Consider the following 18456-nt stretch of genomic DNA (forward strand, 5'->3'; position numbering starts at 1 on the left):
TTGTATTAGAAATGTTAGCTTCAGCAATTAGAGAAGAAAAAAGAAAGTGAAGGAATTAGAATTGGGAAGGAAGAGACAAAACTCTCACTCTTTGCAGATGACATGATGGTATACCTAGAGAATCCCAAGAAATCATCCAAAAAACTACTAGAAACAATGAGCAACTTTAGCAGAATTGTAGGATACAAAATAAACCCTCATAAATCCTCAACATTTCTATATATGACTAGCAAGATACAGCAGGAAGAGCTAGAAAGAGAAATCCCATTCAAAGTAACCTCAGACAATATAAAATACCTGGGAGTCTATTTGCCAGACAGATTCAGAAACTTTTTGAAAACAATTATAAAACACTTCTCACACAAATTAAATCAGATTTAAATAACTGGGCAAATATCAACTGCTCATGGATAGGTAGAGCTAATATAATAAAAATTACAATTCTACCAAAACTAAACTACCTGCTTAGGTGCCCTATCAATCAAAATTCCAAAAAATTACTCTAGTGAGTTAGAAAAGGTTGTAATTAAATTCATATGGAGAAATAAAAAGTCAAGAATTTCCAGGAATTTAATGAAAAAAGTACAAAAGAAGGTAGCTTAGACCTATCTGATCTAAACTTATATTATAAAGCATCAGTCATCAAAACTGTCTGGTATTGGCTAAGAAATAGAGTGGTAGACCAGTGGAATAGACTAGGTGCAATAGCAGTAAAAGATTGTAGTAATCTTCTGTTCGATAAACCCAAAGAGTCCAGCTATTGGGACAAAAAACTCTCTCTTTGATAAAAACTGCTGGGAAAATTGGAAGTTAGTATGGAAGAAACTTAGATTAGACCAACACCTCACACCCTATATCAAGATAAGATCCAAATGGACACAGGATTTAGACATTAAAAAAACAATACTATAAGATCTAGGACTAGAAGGTCAAGGAGTAGTTTATCTGTCAGATCTATGGAAAGAGAAGCAGTTTATAACTAAGGAAGAGATGGAGAACATCACTAAAAACAAACTAGATGATTTTGATTACATTAAATTAAAAAGCTTTTACACAGACAAAACCACAGTAACCAAGATCAAAAGAAATGTAGTAAACTGGGAAACAATCTCTACAACTAATGTTTCTGACAAAGGACTCATTTCTAAAATATACAGAGAACTTAGTCATTAAAAAAAGCCATTCCCCAATTGACAAATGGTCAAAGGGTCTACAAAGGCAATTTACAGATGAGGAGATCAAAGCAATCCATAGCCATATGAAAAATTGCTCTAAATCATTACCTATTAGAGAAATGCAAATTAAAGCTTCTCTGAGGTATCATCTCACACCTTTCAGACTGGCCAATATGATCAGAAAGGATAATGATCATTGTTGGAAGGGTTCTGGGAAATCTGGGACACTATTACACTGTTGGTGGGGCTGTGAACTCATCCAACCTTTCTGGAGAACAATTTGGAACCACATCCAAAGGGAAACAAAAATGTGCATACACTTTGACCCAGCAATATCACTACTGGGTCTATACCCTGAAGAGATGATGAAAAAGGATAAAAACATCTCTTGTACAAAAATATTCATAGCAGCCCTGTTTGTGGTGGCAAAGAATTGGAAATCAAGTAAATGTCCTTGGAACACTATTGTTCTATTAGAAACCATGAGGGATGGGAATTCAGGGAAGTCTGGAGGGATTTGCATGAACTGATGCTGAGTGAGATGAGCACAACCAGAAAAACTCTGTACACCCCAACAGCAACATGGGAGTGATTATCAACCTTGATGGAAATTCCTTCAGGGACAATTTGGGGCTGTCTGCAATAGACAATACCATCTGTTTCCAGAGAAAGAACTGTGGAGTTTGAACAAAGTCCAAGGACTATTACCTTTAATTTAGGGAAAAAAACTGATATCTTATCATCTGATCTTGCTATCTCTTATACTTTATGTTTCTTCCTTAAGTATATGATTTCTCTCTCATCACATTCAATTTGGATCAATGTATACCATGGAAACAATTTAAGGACTGGCAAATTGATTTCTGAGGGGGGTGGGGTGAGGGAAGTTAAGATTAGGGGAAAAATGTAAAACTCAAAAATAAATAAAATCTTTAAAAAAAAAAAAAAGATTCTTGCCAGAGTAGAGATTATCAGATTGCCTTCTTTGATGGAGGGGTGGAGGAAAGGCAGGGTGAGGTAAAAATTGTAAAATTCAAAACTTTACCAAAAACAGGTAGAAACTACTATTGTATATAATTGGAAAAACAAATAAAATATTTATACATTTTTTTAAAGAAAACAGCCATGTGGCTGTGCATGCTGCAATGCTGGGAAGTTAAAAGGAATAAGGGATAACAGGGGGCAAATAGGAGAGGAAAATATTTGGATTATTTATCCCTAGTTGATAAGGAGTTTTAATATAGTTTATCACATTAAATTACTTGAAATAGTATATTTCATAAAGTATTAAAAAAGCATAAAATATACCTACTTTCATGTCCTGTTGCTCTCTGTCCAACAAATTGACACGTTCTTGAAGTATATTCTCTTGTTTTTCAAAATTCTTGAGGAGAAGCATTTCTTGAAATAATGTCACATGGTGCAGGTCAGCTAGCTTCATCTCAATATCTAATTTCAGTTTCTGGTGTCTCAGGAGACGAAATTCTGCATCAAATGTAATAATGAGTTCTCTGATCTGCAATGGAATTTTTTTAAAAATAGGGGAAAAGATAAAAGAAAAGTTAAAGAGAAAAGGCAAACTTTTTTCCTAAAACCCAATGAATTGAATGGGAATGTAAAATTTAAAAATTAAAGTCTTTATTGTTTTCTCATGATGCTAAATATTCTAGCAAAAAGACTCAATTAATACATGTTTCTGAAAAAAAGATTCATTTTAATCCAAGTGAATTTATACTAAGTATGCCATGATAGATAAACATTAGAAAAATACTGACAAAATTAATCAAATAAAAAACAATCAGTGAAAATGACATAAATGCAGAGAAAACTTTTTAAAATATAAGTATAGGAATCATTTATGCCACAAATCCTAAAAGACATAGAACCATAGGATTATAGATTTATGATGAGAAGGGACTTTAGTAATCATTTAGTCTAACCAATCATTTTACAGATGACCAGAGAAGTTAAAGGCCTTCTCTATTGTTATACAGTAGCAAGTGGCAAAGTTGAAACTCGAATTCAGTTCCTCTGGCTCCAGATTCTGAGCATTATCCACTTTACCATGCATGAAATAACTATTTTTAATATGACAAAAGCATATATCTAAAACTGAGAGCATATATCTAAAGCCACTTGACATGACTAGATACCTTTCAAGGAAATACAAGGATAAAGAAAAGATGCCTTCTTTCCCTTTTTATAATTTGATAGAGTTCTAGAAATGTTAGCAGTAACTGCAAAATGAAGGGCTTGAAATTAAAGGCATAAACATCAGCAAAGAGAATTGATACTATCCTTATTTTATGACCTAATGGTTGAAAATCAGTAACGATACTTAATATCCAAAAAAGTAGCAGGCTTTTTTTGTTCAATTAAACAGACAAATAAACAGCATCTCCATGTAGCATCAACAAAAATCAGAAGCAAATGATAAGGAAAATCTCATTTAAAATAATTAAAACTATGTAAAATAGCTGTGTCAATTCACCAAGACATATGTAAGAAAGGAATAATGGAAAATGGACAAAAAAACTGATATCAATACCAATTATAGTCATTTCAACAGGAAGTTTAACTGATGTGAACTAATTTCAAACAAGGAGACCAAACTGCCCTGAAAGTGCTTAACCAGAAAACTTCTGATTTGCAGTTTGCCAAAGGCAACACTGAATTGGAATATATTAACATAATATATTATGTATGTGCATATCTATATTATATATGTGTCTATATACAAGATCAAGATCAAGTGGTGAGAGACTGTACCTCTTATAAGGTAAGTTTTAAATGTGCCCCATTCTCTGCAATCTTAATTCAAGGGGGAAAAATGGCATGAATTCAGTCAAGGCCCCAAAGACCTAATCATCTTACCTTTTTTCCAATTACCTGGATCTAGAACTATAAGAAATCTAGGAACTCTGGGAGTCAAGTGGCAGTGGGGGAACTATACTTGAGAGAGACTCTTCTTTCTCCAAGTTCATTCATTGTTCCCCATTTTGTATGGCAGGAAACTTTCCAACTCCTCTTCCTCTTATCCAGAATTACTTTATTCCTTGTTTTGGAGTTATCATCTGCTGAAGTAAAATATCCTCTCCCCATCCTCTTTTCATGCTCCTATCCTTATTGCTCTTAGTATTATCCCTCCATGATTCACATGATTTTCTGCACCCTCCTTTCATTAATATTGCTGGAATCTTCAATCTATTATCAACAAATGCCCCTTTATCCTAAATCTCTTTGCTTCACATTCTTTCTATTCTCTTATGCTTCAGGAAATGTACTCGCTTATCCACCTGTCCAGTAGTAAGTGGTTCTTTCCTCATGCTCCTTGAAGCACTGAATGGAGAGGAGTAACCTTAGAGGGAAGGAAAGAAACATATTTGGGAGAAGAGAAAACATAACCTAGATCCTCACTGCTATTTCTAACCCCTCTTCCTCTATCATTCCAAAAACTCTCTTCCTTTTAAGATTCATAAGAATCTTATAAACTGTATCTCCTTATAAACTTATATATACCTTCTCCATGATCCAAAGTCCGAAAAAATTTTTTCTCTGACATGCAAATAAAAACATTTGAGGTACCATCCCACACTTGTAAGATTTATTAATTAGAAAAGGAAAATATTGACTATTGGAGAGTTATCTACTATTGGTAGAGTTGTGATGTGATCTAATCCTTCTGGAGAGGAATTTGGAGATATGCCCAAAGATGAGCTGTGCAAACCCTTTGATTCAACAATACCATAAGTTGGTCTATATCCCAAAGAGATCATAAAAAAAGAAAAATCAAAAAATATTTATAGCAGTTCTCCTTTAGTGGCAAAAAAATTGAAAATTGAGGTAATGGCATCAATTGGGGAATGGCTGAATGAGCTATGATATGTGAATGTAAAGGAATACTATTGTGCTTATAAGAAATGATGAGTAGGTAGATTTCAGAAAAATTTGGAAGACTTTTGTAACTGATTCAAAGTGATATGAACAGAACCAGGAGAACATTGTTCACAGAAACAAACACTATGTGACAATAAAAAATGAATGACTTAGCTCTTCTTAATAATACAATGATCAAAAGACAATTACAAAGGTCTTATGATGGAAAATGCCATCCACAGGTAGAGAAAGAACTGATGGACTCAGAATTCAAATCAAAGTATACTATTTTCACTTTTTTTCCATTATTTTTTTCCTTCTGGTCTAATCTTTCACAATGTGGTTAATACGGAAATGTTTTATATGATTGCAAATACATAATCTATATCAAGAGGGTAAATGAGGATCAAAATTTTGTAAAAATGAATGATAAAATTGTCTATATATAATTGGAAAAATAAAATGTTATTAAAAACAAACTATCTCTGATTATAAAATCCTATTTTCCAGTCTCTCCTTCAATTCTCATAAAATGGTTCATTATGAACACTGAAACTCAAGTCTGTCCATGTTTCCCTAACCTTTCACTTACCTTCTGATCTTCCTTCTTTTCCCTCAGTCTTGACCCTATGGATAATGAGTTCAATCACACATCATCCTGGAATATGCCGTCCCCTTGCCCTATCACCAATTATATCTTGCCAAATTCTAATCTTGGATAATTCTCATAACTTTGCTTCATACAAACCCAAGTACTGATGTAGCCCATGGCAACTACATTTCTGCTTGTTTTATATTACTTCCTTTCACTCTCCAATTCAGTCAAACTTATTTGCTAGCTATTTCCTAGACACAAACCTCCACCTCCTTCCCTGTTATTACCTATGACTTGTAAGATCTCTAGCTTCCTTTAAATCACAGCTCACTAAATTTCTCACTGGAAGACTTTCCTGATCCCCCCCAATCATTAACTCCCCATTCTTAAGAATAGTTTGAATCACTTTGTAAATAGTATATCCATCACTCCCCATTCCCCATAGAACATTTGTTCCTAACTGTAAAGACTATTTTTCGTTGATCTCTGTATCCCCACTACACAGCATAGTAACCGACAAATAAGAGGTGCTTAGTAAATTTTTGCTGTATTGAATTGAATTGAATGTCAATATTCAAATTAAAGGGAAACTGCAGGTTAGTATCTTCTTAAGGATTTGGGAAACTTGTCAAAAATGAACTGACTTGAAGGGTAACTCCCAAGGCAATTCAGATCACACATAGAGCTTGACTTTCTGGAGATGGGAGAAGATAGCATTAGGTCTGGGTCATCCATTGCCTAAAGCTATCACTGTGGCTATGTGAATTTAAGAATACTGACATGGGGGCGGCTAGGTGGTGTAGTGGATAAAGCACTGGCCTTGGAGTCAGGAGTACCTGGGTTCAAATATGGTCTCATACACTTAATAATTACCTAGCTGTGTTGCCTTGGGCAAGCCACTTAACCCCATTTGCCTTACCAAAAAAAAGAATACTGACATGTCCATCAAGGCCTCAGTGACTGGGGGATATCTATATCTATATCTATACCTATATCTATCTATATATAGATTGATATAGATATATAGAGATAGAGATATAGAGATAGAGATAGAGATGAGATAGAGATGAGATAGAGATAGAGATAGAGAGATAGAGAGATATCAGCAAGTTATCACCATAGTGATATTATATGACAGTGAATGTTCCAAGGTATTGGTCAAAGATATTATTCATATAGCCTGAAGGTAAACACTAAAGGAGTATATATATATATATATATATATATATATATATATATATATATATATATTCATATTGTGTGAAATCACATGTATTGTTATATATTTGTATGTGATATGTGTTGATCTATTGTGTGCAACTTTGCAATGTGATGTTCTGTATTATGGTTTTGCCTGTGAACTATGTATTTGATCTGCCACAAGCAGCCTCAATTTTTGTTATACACCATGTTCTTGTAGCTTCCTTTGACTATATTATACTATACTATTTGCAAATTAATGTTTTATTATGCATAACTATGACTACATCTATTATATCTAGAATGATTTTCAGGGATATAAATTATTGTTTGAGAGGGGAAAATGTAATAGGAGCATGGCTAGAGGAAGAAATTCATTTCCTTTGAGATTTTCAAGTTTATATATTATAGGCATTCTGGGGACTTAGAGTCCTCTGTGACTGTGTACATGAGGTAGAAATTCAAGGTAGAAATAAAGACTACAGTGAGAAGAAGAGAGTATCCTTGTTGAGAAGTAATTATAATGTTATCTCTTCCAAAAAAGGGAGCTGTTACAGCCAAAAAGGGAGCTGTTACAGCACAGTTTGATTGCTATTGAACACGGGCTTAAAGTAAAAAGGACTGGATAATGTGACAACAAATTTAGAGTTCAAAGGGCTTCCAGTACAAATTTCATATTTTATATATGATAAAATAGAGGCTGAAAGCACTTAAATTACTTTTCCAATATCAAATGGGTTGTCATTAGCAGAGATAGAATAACCCAGTATTCTTAACCTTGAATCAAGGGACTTCTTGCCATGAGAAAAAAAATGGTGGATACAGGAAATATGTGTAAGTAGAGTAGATTTAGATGCTCCATGAGTGGTTCTTCCCTCCCTCACCATTTGCTCTGGTCCTACAAGAGACATTTGTCATGACATTCTCTAAACATGAATCTTTTTTTTTTAGTTTGTTGTTGTTTGGTTTTTTTTTTTTTGCAAGGCAAATGGGGTAAAGTGGCTTGCCCAAGGTCATACAGCTAGGTAATTATTAAGTATCTGAGACTGGATCCAAAGTCAGGTACTCTAAACATGAATCTTTTTTTTTTTTTTTTTAGTTTTTTTGCAAGGCAATGGGGGTTAAGTGGCTTGCCGAAGGCCACACAGCTAGGTCATTATTAAGTGTCTGAGACCACATTTGAATTCAGGTACTCCTGACTCCAGGGCTGGTACTCTATCCACTGCACCACCTAGCTGCCCCTAAACATGAATCTTAAAGTCAATTGTTTACCCTACTATTTGCTTGGAGTTGAGATTGCATGTTGGAAAATTATTTTCCCTACTCCTTTACCATATGGTTTAGATCTGATTGAATGCTTTATTTTTAAAATTCATGTTATTTGTCTGACTGACAAACTGAATTTAAATGATCCATGGAAATTCTCAATAGAATTATGTAAGAACTTAAGTCAGCTAAGCATTGAACAATAGACACTGTCATGCACACAATAAATCCAGAATTATGTAGAGTTTGGGATAATATGGCACCAGATTTTGGATGACCTTGAAAGTCGATCAGAGGAAAGACTTAAATTATATTGGCAATAATGAATCATTGCAGAACTCAACTCAAAATATCAAAAGATATTTCTCGAGGAAAGAAACTATTTGCCACTTTAAAATACATTTCAAATATTTCATCACCCTAAATAGTCCCCACCAAGTAATCTACTTATGAAAAAATCTTAAGGGGAAACATATTGGTGGTCAAGTTTGGAGAGACTTAATTACATTTAAGTTTTGATTATCTGAAAAGTGGTCTAGAGTGTCCTTTCTTTTCTTCATTTGCCTTTAGCTGATTGACAAACAACTGTAAGGTGGTAAGCCCTTTCCCTGTTCCTAATGAAATTCTTGGGTCCAGGTTATCCAGTTAGAAAAGTAAATTTAAGATAACTAAGAAGGAATGGGAGGGAAGGATATTAAATTATTTAAAAAAAAGAAATTCCATCAACATCTTTTTTTCCTTGATTAAGGATCAAACTGGCTCTATCCCAAGCAGGAAAAAACCCAATATAAAACAATGGTATCTTCTCTGTTATTTAAATAGATCATCAGAAATCCAAGCTCAAGGTTCTAAGCTGAAGACAGCTAGATATTCTGAAAGAGACTGACAGCATCTCTGCTGGCTTCTCCCATAATAAGGTAAAGATGTGGTCAAAAATTAGTTACCTAGGGGCGGCTAGGTGGCGTAGTGGATAAAGCACCAGCCTTGGAGTCAAGAGTACCTGGGTTCAAATCCTGTCTCAGACACTTAATAATTGCCTAGCTGTGTGGCCTTGGGTGAACCACTTAACCCCATTTGCCTTGCAAAAAAAAAAAAACCTAAAAAATTAGTTACCTAAGCCCAAGATAGATGGGGTTCTTAGGGCTGAGGGTGGGGGTACTAAAGGGAAAAAAATGATGAGAGAAATCATTCTAGCTCTTTCCTGCTCAACTCTCATCCTAACTTGGTCAGAAATCTTCATTGGATAAATGTCATTTGCCCTTACCCTGTCAATCAAGTATTGCTGCATGTACACATTCCTGATCTCTTCCCTCTTTATGATCTCCAGTTCCACTTCAGTTGGGTCCGTCTTTGGAAATTCCTCTGAATCTTGCTTTATTATCTCCACTTCCTTGGGAGAAGTTTTAACCAACCCTGAAGCAAAGCCTGTAAATTCTTCCCCTTCTTTATGCGATTCCCCCTCAGCTTTCTTCTCCTGTTCTATCTTAAACTCTAAGAGAATTTCTTCATCATACTGGTATTTCTTTTCTGGCACTTCTTCAGGATATAATTGAGGCACCTCAGGAATAGGAAGCTGTTTCTCTTCAGGTAAGATGGAGTGAATGGTTTTCAGTTCTTGCACCAAACACTGGATCTCTTCAATAACAGCAATTTTCTGGTCTCGAAGAGAGATAATGCACTTGTTCATACTAAACTTCTTTTCGTGAACCTGGAACAAGAAGGAAAAAAAAATCATATTGTGGAGTCTTGCCTACCTTCATTCTAATTTTCATCCTCTTGTAATATGATTAGCATGACAAAGTCATATTATTTCATGACTTAGTCAAGCGAATCATAATTATTTCAGTGATCACTCCTATTCCCTACTAATCTCACTTTTTCTCTCTCCTAGACTTCTTTTAGATATCATAATCATAATCATGGCTACCCTTTATATAGTGTTTTAAGGTTTGTGAAGCATTGTACAAATATAGCTTATTTGATCATTAAACAACTCTTAAGAGGTAGCTATTAATATTTCCATTTTATAGACGAGAAAAGTGAGGTGAATAGGGTTAAAATCCCTTGCCCAGGGCCACAGAGTTATTCTAAGGATGGATTTTGCCCCTCTCCCCAATCAAGGAATCCTTATACTACAAACAGCATATAAACTGATATTCTTAAAGGGGAAGTATAACCATGATACTTCCCTGCTCAAAATTTTAATATACCTTTGTATTGCTTTAAAGAAAGGAAAGTGGAAAGAGCCCAAAGTAGGAGATAAAGAGAATTGGATTTTAGTCTTGACTGCTGTAGACTATGCAGATAATCTCAGACAGATATATCACTTAGGGTCCTGGGGGTGTTTAGACTAAAGTGGTAGTATACAAAGTTGGAGCAGTGGGTGATCAATCAATCAAGCAGATATGGGAAGATGCATCATCTCCGTTAATACACTACAAAAATATACTGTTCTACAACTTTTGGAATATCCTGTATTTGAAATCGAATTCCCATCTCTGTTCTTTTGCTATGTGACCTGAGTTCTAGTTTTGAATTTGCTGTCATCTGAGGCCCTAGGATAACTCTAGATCTATAATCTTATGATCCCCTCTTTGAAGAGGCTTGAACTTGATCTTTCTATATTTTTAAATATTTTATCACATCCATTACAAATTTCTTCCAAATAGTTTAGTTCAACCAGGCTATCTACTTCTTCTAATGTCAAAGGCCAATTGATGAAGTCAATGAACTTCAATGAAGTACCTTACAAGGATTAGGCAAATCCATGCCCCTAGGCACAAGACAAGTCCCTAACAACAAAACTATAAATCCTTATTCTAGCTGCTGCAGCCATCACCTAGCCTGCTTACAGATATCACTTGAAGACTCTAAATTGACCCCTCAGGACATGCACAGTCTATATGACATGAGCATTCTATGCGTAACCCACTCCTTACTCCTTCTTTAGCACTACCCTAACTCCTCCTTTACCCCTTTCCCAGCACATACTCTATATAATCCTGGTCTTATCCCCTGCTGGCTACATATTCACCCTAGTTGTGCTAGTGGTTGCTATTATCAGCCCAGTTGCATTACCCTTGCAACTGTCCTTAATTTCTCTCTTAGCTTTGCTACTTTCTTAGAGAACTCTTAACTTCCTCATGAAATATAATCTTTGTTACTGTTCAATCTCCTTGTTACTTTAATATCAACAAATAATATATAAATTCCTTTTGTCCCTAAATTCTTCTGGGTCAGAGTCAATTTTTTAAGTGAATTTTTTCACATTTGCTCGACCCCCTGAAACCTTTAGCCAGGAATATTTTCTGGTAACACAAGGTCTTTAACACATTTTAGCTCTTTGACCTTGGATAAATCTGTCACTTTACTTCTTCTAAACTTCAGTTTACTTATCTGTAAAATGGGGAGAATGATACTTATATTTCCTGTGATTGTAATGAAAGTGTACTGTGAACCTTAAAATCAACATTATGTTCCTTTTACTATTTCATGTCATAGCTAACTGGAATCAACTTGTGGGGGGGGGGGGGTTGCAAGGCTATGGGGTTAAGTAGCTTGTCCAAGGCCACACAGCTAGGTAATTATTAAGTGTCTGAGGCCAAATTTGAACTCAGGCACTCCTGACTCCAGGTCCAGTGCTCTATCCACTGAGCCACCTAGCCGCCCCTGGAATCAACTTTTAAAACCAAAGATTTTTTCAACAACCCTCAAATGTATTTTTATATACCAGTGCTTCTAGAAGTCCAATTTCCTCCTCCTTCTTGTCAGCATTAATGCGCATATGTTCAGGGATCTTATAGTCTGGGGCAGTCTTGAGGTTAAAGTCACCCATGTTATTCTGGGCTTCCTTAATGGCCAATACATCTTGGGGATCCTCATAGTCATCTTCAGGTTTACCTTTATATCTATTAGAAAGGAAAAATAGGCCAAATAACAAAAACAAGTTAAATTTGGCTCAGTGTAAAGAACACTAGACTTGGAATAAAAGAAATACATCTTATTATGACCTTGACAATTTCCTACTGTGATTACTTCCCATTTACTTTTGTGCATATGTGGGGGGGATAGGTGGGTGTGGGGGGAATAGGTGGATGTGGGGATGTGTGTATGTGATAGGTATACAGTTTGCATGTTGTCTCTTCCATTAGAATGAAAGTTCCCTTAAGGACAGGAACTGTTTATAGACTGAATAAGCATTTAATGAAATACACATTTACTAAGTCTCTATCATTTATCAGCCATGGGGTCAAATGCTTTATAGATATTATCTCATTTGATTTTACAATCCTGGAAGGTAGATTGCTATTAGATGCTTCTTTTATAGCTAAGGAAACTGAGGCAGGTAGAGATTAAGTGATTTATTCAGAGTAATAAAATTAGGAAATTTCTGAGGCTGGATTTGAACTCAGGTCTTCCAGCTTGGCCCAGTATTCTATCAACAATGCCAAGTAGCTGCTCTAAACATTTTTTTTCTTTTGTAGTGTCAGGTACATGGTAAGCACTTTATAAATGTTTATTGACTTATTGTTATTGTTGTATGTTAATATCAAACATATAGGTCCTTCTTTTGCCTAATTTCATGTAAATAAAAAGCACAAGAATAACTGTTTATATATGATTTTATAATATATAATATAATATAGATATAATAACACTTGCTATTATTGCCTACATGGTCCAAATGATTGTATTTTTAACATGTATTGAGGTAGGGTTTTTTTTTAACCTTGGAGAACAATCTGAATCAGGACTTTGATCAATTTTTAAGGAAATGATAGCATCTCTGCTCTGCCCTTCTCAAACCACTTCTGGAGAAGCATGTTTGGTTCTAAGCCTCATATTTTAGGAAGTAAACTGATCCAGTGGTTCCCATCCAGAAAAATGCAATCAGAATAGTGAGAAGATAGTATGACCTGCCAGGAGAATGAGGAACTGGGGAAGTTTGGCATAGAAAAGAGAAAACTATGGTTGTCTATTAGAGTTGTCTATCTAAAGTAAATAGAAGAGTGATTCAGTTTGCTCTGCCTTATGCCAAAGGGCACCTCTGGGAAAAATCTGTGAAAGTTGCAGAAAGACAGATTTCAGTCCTCATATCAAAATAAAAACAAACTAACAGAGTTTGCCAAAAGAGTAAGGAGCTGACTAAGGATATAAGAAGAACTTTAAGCAGTGGTCAGATGGCTATCAATCAATCAACAAGTATTTATTAAGGGTCTATCATGTGCCAGGCACCCTGTGAGAGAGATCTTGCCACCCATCATGGGCTGCTTTTCCCCATCAGTTCTTTTAAAGAACAGAGCTCCAGAGACCTGCCCTCTCTTTCTATGGACAAAAGAATGAATGTGTTTACTAAGGATAAATTTTTAACCTTTGAATAGGTGGGTTTTGTTCATTTATTTGAAAATCACATGATAAGGGAGGGAGGTTAGATAATACAAAGCTAAGAGCCCAGCTTAGGGGTTCAAATTCTACTTTCTGATGTTTATTAATTAAATGATCCTTACCACAGTCCTGTGTGGAAGGTGCCATTACCCTTATTGTACAAATGAGAAAAATGAGGACCCCAGAGGTTAAGTGATTTGCCTAGGGTCCCAAAGCTAGTAATTGCCTGAAATAAAGTTTTCAACTAGTCTTCCTCCCTCCAAGATTGACATTCTATTCGCCCTCAGAAGCAATAAACCTGCTGCTGAGGGTTCTATACAGCCCACATCACCCCTGAATGTAGCAGAGCCAGATTAAAATATAATTTGGAACTATTTAACAAGATAAATAAAAATGCAATAAACCATAGATAATATAACATTTTAAAGCTAAGTCAACATAAGCATTCTTATATATCTATGAGTTCAATGATACCAAACCCTCCCATGTTGCCTTAATTTAAAGCTGATAACCCTTAAAGTGCTTGCAGAGGAAAGGGGATTAGGGGAATATACCTTAAAGGAGTCCTCACACTGAATCCTCACTCTGCTTATACCCTGAAATGAATGTATTTCCTAGAAAGAGTCAAGGATGATGTATCCTAGTGTATTATATTTAATTACCACACTCTGGAATAAGACTAGGGGAAGTAAATATTTGTTTGTGAGAAGGAAAGGCCATTGATTGGGGACTTGGTCTTTACACTAACCAGAGTTGTCCATGAGTGAGAACCATATTAATGAAAGCTATCTCCAAGACTCTGGCTTTCATTGGAGGCTTAGGTCAGTGGTTGGAACATGTTAATAGTGTGAATATGGGCTCTATAATGCTCGAATTAATTGATTAACATGTTAGAACTTCCCTTTTCCATAGGGGAATCAGACAATGGAATAGAAAAACTAATCAGTCAGGACTTCTGATGCCCAAAGTTGCTTGACATACCAATTCTTCACAATAAAACCTAGTTAGAAGCTTAAATTACTAGCTTTGAAGCAGATCTTGAATCATTTGGTGGTTGATGAACCTCCAAGAACCATCTCTCTATTCTAAGACTTTCCTGACTATGGGTAATGAGATTATGGATACATCCTATTTCTTGGTACCTTATCTCTAGAGAGTCTCCTAACTTTGGTTATAGGGTTCTTGGAATATCTTGTCTTTGTAGACTTCAATTTATCAAGCTATGAACTATGAGTTTGCCACCAAGAATGCCTTCTGAATTGTGTTTCAAAGGACCTCAGCTCTGAATTCATTTCTCTTGGGAAAGTCCCTGGGCTTTCTGCCTAGCATCTGCACAAATTCCCACCTTTTCTCCTTTCTTTGTTCAAATATTGTATAAATATCTCACTCTTCCCAAATGGATTTTTTTTTATTTTTGGTTTTGTTTTTGGTTTTTTGGTTTTTTGCAAGGCAAATGGGGTTAAGTGGCTTGCCCAAGGCCACACAGCTAGATAATTATTAAGTGTCTGAGACTGGATTTGAACCCAGGTACTCCTGACTCCAAGGCCAGTGCTTTATCCACTACGCCACTATGCCACTATGCCACCCCCCCCCACAAATGGATTTTAAACATGTCATAATACTGATACTAATCTGGCTTGCAAACTTTTCCTTCTCAGGAAAATATATGCATTTATAATCTGTACAAACTGTGAAAAGACTCCAGTATACACCAGGTCCCCCTTTTTAGGGTTGAATTTCTTCTGTTTAACAGTTCACTGGGTTTTATTTGTTTGTTTATTTTTTAACAATAGAAAATAGGGAATTTTTTCACAACATCCTTTTACAGCATCATAAAGGTTCTAAAATAAGACTCACAGTTCCTCCCATTCCTTTCTCCGCTGTAAGATCTTATTTTGGGCTCTTTCAGCTTTTGCCATAATTTTCCTCATTTTATCAATTTGGTTTTCCACCATGAGTTCACTGAGGCTCTTGGGTCGACCTTTCTTCTCCTTTTCTCTAAAAAAGTCCTCTGGTCCAGTAGTTGACTGAACTGTTCAAAATATTTTTAAAAATCTTTTCAATGCAGAACAAAATGAAGCATTTTTAACTACAAATGTTCCATTTACTAACACATTTATTAAAATTGTTCTTCAGTCATTTCAGTTGTGTCCAACTCTTTATGACTTCATTTGGAGTTCTCTTAACAAAGATACTGGAGTGATTTGCCCTTTCCTTCTCTAGTTTATTTTACGATGAGGAAATGAAGCAAACAGGGTTAAGTGACTTACCCAGGGTTACACAGCTAGAAAGTGTCTGACTTAGTACTCAAGTCTGACTGACTGACTCTGCATCATCTGGCTGCCCAACATAGTCATTAAAATCCTGGAGAATTTATGTCAGGTCTCTTACCTCCCATAATTTCAATTAATATAATAAAAAATATGCTCTATGCCTTACTACCTTTATCAGGTAAGACTACTTTTTTTGAAAGAATTGCAGATCCACTCAAAGTAGCAAACTAGGGGCCAACAAGTTCTTAGTCTGAAAGGAGAGAAATGCTTCAAGTCATTTGATAAAATCAAAGAGAGAATACATAGAAATTGTGGTGGTGGGGAGAGATTGATTGAAAGAATTAAGCCCATTTCTCTTTTTACTGATCAATATCTGTACCAATACCTACACCTATCACAGTTAGGTGGCACAGTGGAGAGAGTGCCAGACCTGAAGTTAGGAAGACTCAACTTTCTGAATTCAAATATGTTCTTAGACACTTACTAGCTATGTGTCCCTGGACAAGGCACTTAACCCTGTTTGCCTCAGTTCCTCATTTGTAAAATGAGCTAGAGAAGAAAATGGGCAACTACTCCAGCATCACTGCCAAGAAAAGACTCAAATACAACTGAAACAAGTTTGGGGTATGTTATAACCAGAAGACAACAAGGAGTGGCAGAGAGGAGGATTATCTGACACCTACCATGAGCCTCTCCACTGCCCTCTGAATGATATTCATCATCACTTCTTCAGAGACTCTTGTGTTCCATGTTTCTCAAAACAACAACTTCAACAGAAGGTTAATAAAAATGTTTTGTGGAAAGGCTCAAGGGTTTGTTAAAGGAATTCCATAATTTCTTGAAAGTAATACAGCCCCATTTCCTCCTCCTGTCCAACTCTGGGCTCTCTCCCCTTCAGTTCCCCTTCCTGTCCCAGATCAAGGTCCCTCTGAATTGTCTGTCCCAAATGTGTATACTGATAAACAAGTTCTATAGGTTGCCCATCCAAATGCAAGTCATAATCTCAACAATAGACATACTTTATTCACTTGGTCTTTCTTATGTTCATGGTGGGTACAAATGCTCATGGAGCTCTTTCAGGAAATCCTTTGATGTCTCAGGGCTAGAAACAACAGCATAATTTCATCTATAAATAGGAATACTTAGAGATCCTTACCATTCACAAAAAGAATACCTTTTCAACTTGGACTCTGTGCTAAGTTGTCCCAGTGGTGAACATCTCTGGTGAAGATACATGTCTTTCCTTTATGCTTTGATTGATGCTTATGATTGGAAGGATTATGGACAGGGTTGTTCTTACTATATCTTCAATTAATTTTGAATGGTTTTAATGTATGATTGGGACAATGTTGAAATCCAACTATTGAGGTGGCTTACTTGTCTACAGAATCAAATATCTTTTCATAATCAATAAACAATAAGCATTATGCAATCTTGCATTCTCTAAATCTTTCAATCAAATATAAACTGATAAAAAAGGTCCATTATTGCATTTTTGTGAAAGCCTACTTGTTTCCTACTAATTCTATTAGGGTAACCTCAATTCATATAGAGATGACAAAGATTTTGTATAAAGATTTTGTATAAATAAGACAGTAGATATGTAGTTACTGATATTCTCTCAGGTTCCTTTTTGGGATATTTGTAAGGTCTGAGACTTTTTGTAACTTTCCTCCTTCATAGACTTTGTGTATCAGCCCCTCGATACCCTTACAACTGGGTTGCCTTCTTTGTAGACACTTAAATCTAACTACTTTCCCTATACATCCCTGTGATGTTAAAGTCCAAATGTGTTGGCCCTACCATCCATAATAGTTCAATTAATGTGTGATGATAATCATCTGATTTCTATTTTTCTTTTGTAGCCCTGCTCCCAAAACCTATTGGTAGGGGAATTTTCTCCTTAGTGGGGGAGATTAATGCCTTACCCATGTAGTATGGGTATTAATCTCTTCTGTTTCTTGTCATCTTTCTATTTCCATCCTTAAATCCAAATGTCACTACAGTTCTGCCACCCTCAAGGAATCTGGTAGGAAAGTGGAGGGAAATTCTCCCTTTTGAAGGCATAGAAGAAAGGTATTAATGGTGTAGTTCATAAGTCTCAGTCATTGGAGGCAAGAAGATCTTACTTCAATTATTTATTAACTGTAGAACCCATGGTAAGTCAAATTGGATTTGTCTATTTTCTCATGCATGCATGGGAAGGTGACCTTTAAGATGCTTAAAATTCAAATATAAAGCATATATTATTGTTCTCTTATTAATCATAAGAGGGGAAATAAATTCAGTGTTTATTTAAGGTTTATTGACAGGTCACTGTTTTCTTGATTACTAACTGAAGGGTGTTGATTGTAATTAGTCTTAGTAAAGTGGTACTTTGTTTTCAGGGAAACTGGCTACAGAGAATTGCCTAATTGGTAATTGGTAATGTCACTTGAACATTTCCATGATTCTCTGCTTCCAGTTCACTTAATACCTATGTCTCATCCACCTAGTGCATTGTCATAGGAAGTAAGTGATTGGGAAAAAAGGCTAAGAGAAGAGACCCAGATTGCTGTTTAAGGAACAAAGCCCTGCAAGCAGGTGGAACATTGAAATTAAGGACAGTTTTCTGAAAGCATGGTCTCACTTTGCTACCCAATAAATTGTAGGAACTACTTTTTACTTCCAAGATAAAATATAAAAA

At 35.6% G+C, this 18456-nt stretch overlaps 1 protein-coding gene across 1 annotated transcript in view; it reads right to left on the reverse strand.

The window, feature by feature from the left end:
• The window catches only part of CFAP44 (cilia and flagella associated protein 44), a 139059-nt gene that overhangs the window by 24515 nt on the left and 96088 nt on the right, over positions 1-18456 (reverse strand). Inside the window, exons 23-26 of the mRNA XM_074214521.1 lie at positions 15355-15529; positions 11843-12020; positions 9377-9820; positions 2488-2691 (exon numbers count right to left, since the gene is read on the reverse strand). Of these exons, the coding sequence (XP_074070622.1) occupies positions 2488-2691; positions 9377-9820; positions 11843-12020; positions 15355-15529 (1001 nt within the window). The remainder of the gene's footprint in view (positions 1-2487; positions 2692-9376; positions 9821-11842; positions 12021-15354; positions 15530-18456) is intronic.

Source organism: Macrotis lagotis, chromosome 1 (genome assembly GCF_037893015.1).
Source record: "Macrotis lagotis isolate mMagLag1 chromosome 1, bilby.v1.9.chrom.fasta, whole genome shotgun sequence".
NCBI classification, from domain to species: Eukaryota; Metazoa; Chordata; class Mammalia; order Peramelemorphia; family Peramelidae; genus Macrotis; species Macrotis lagotis.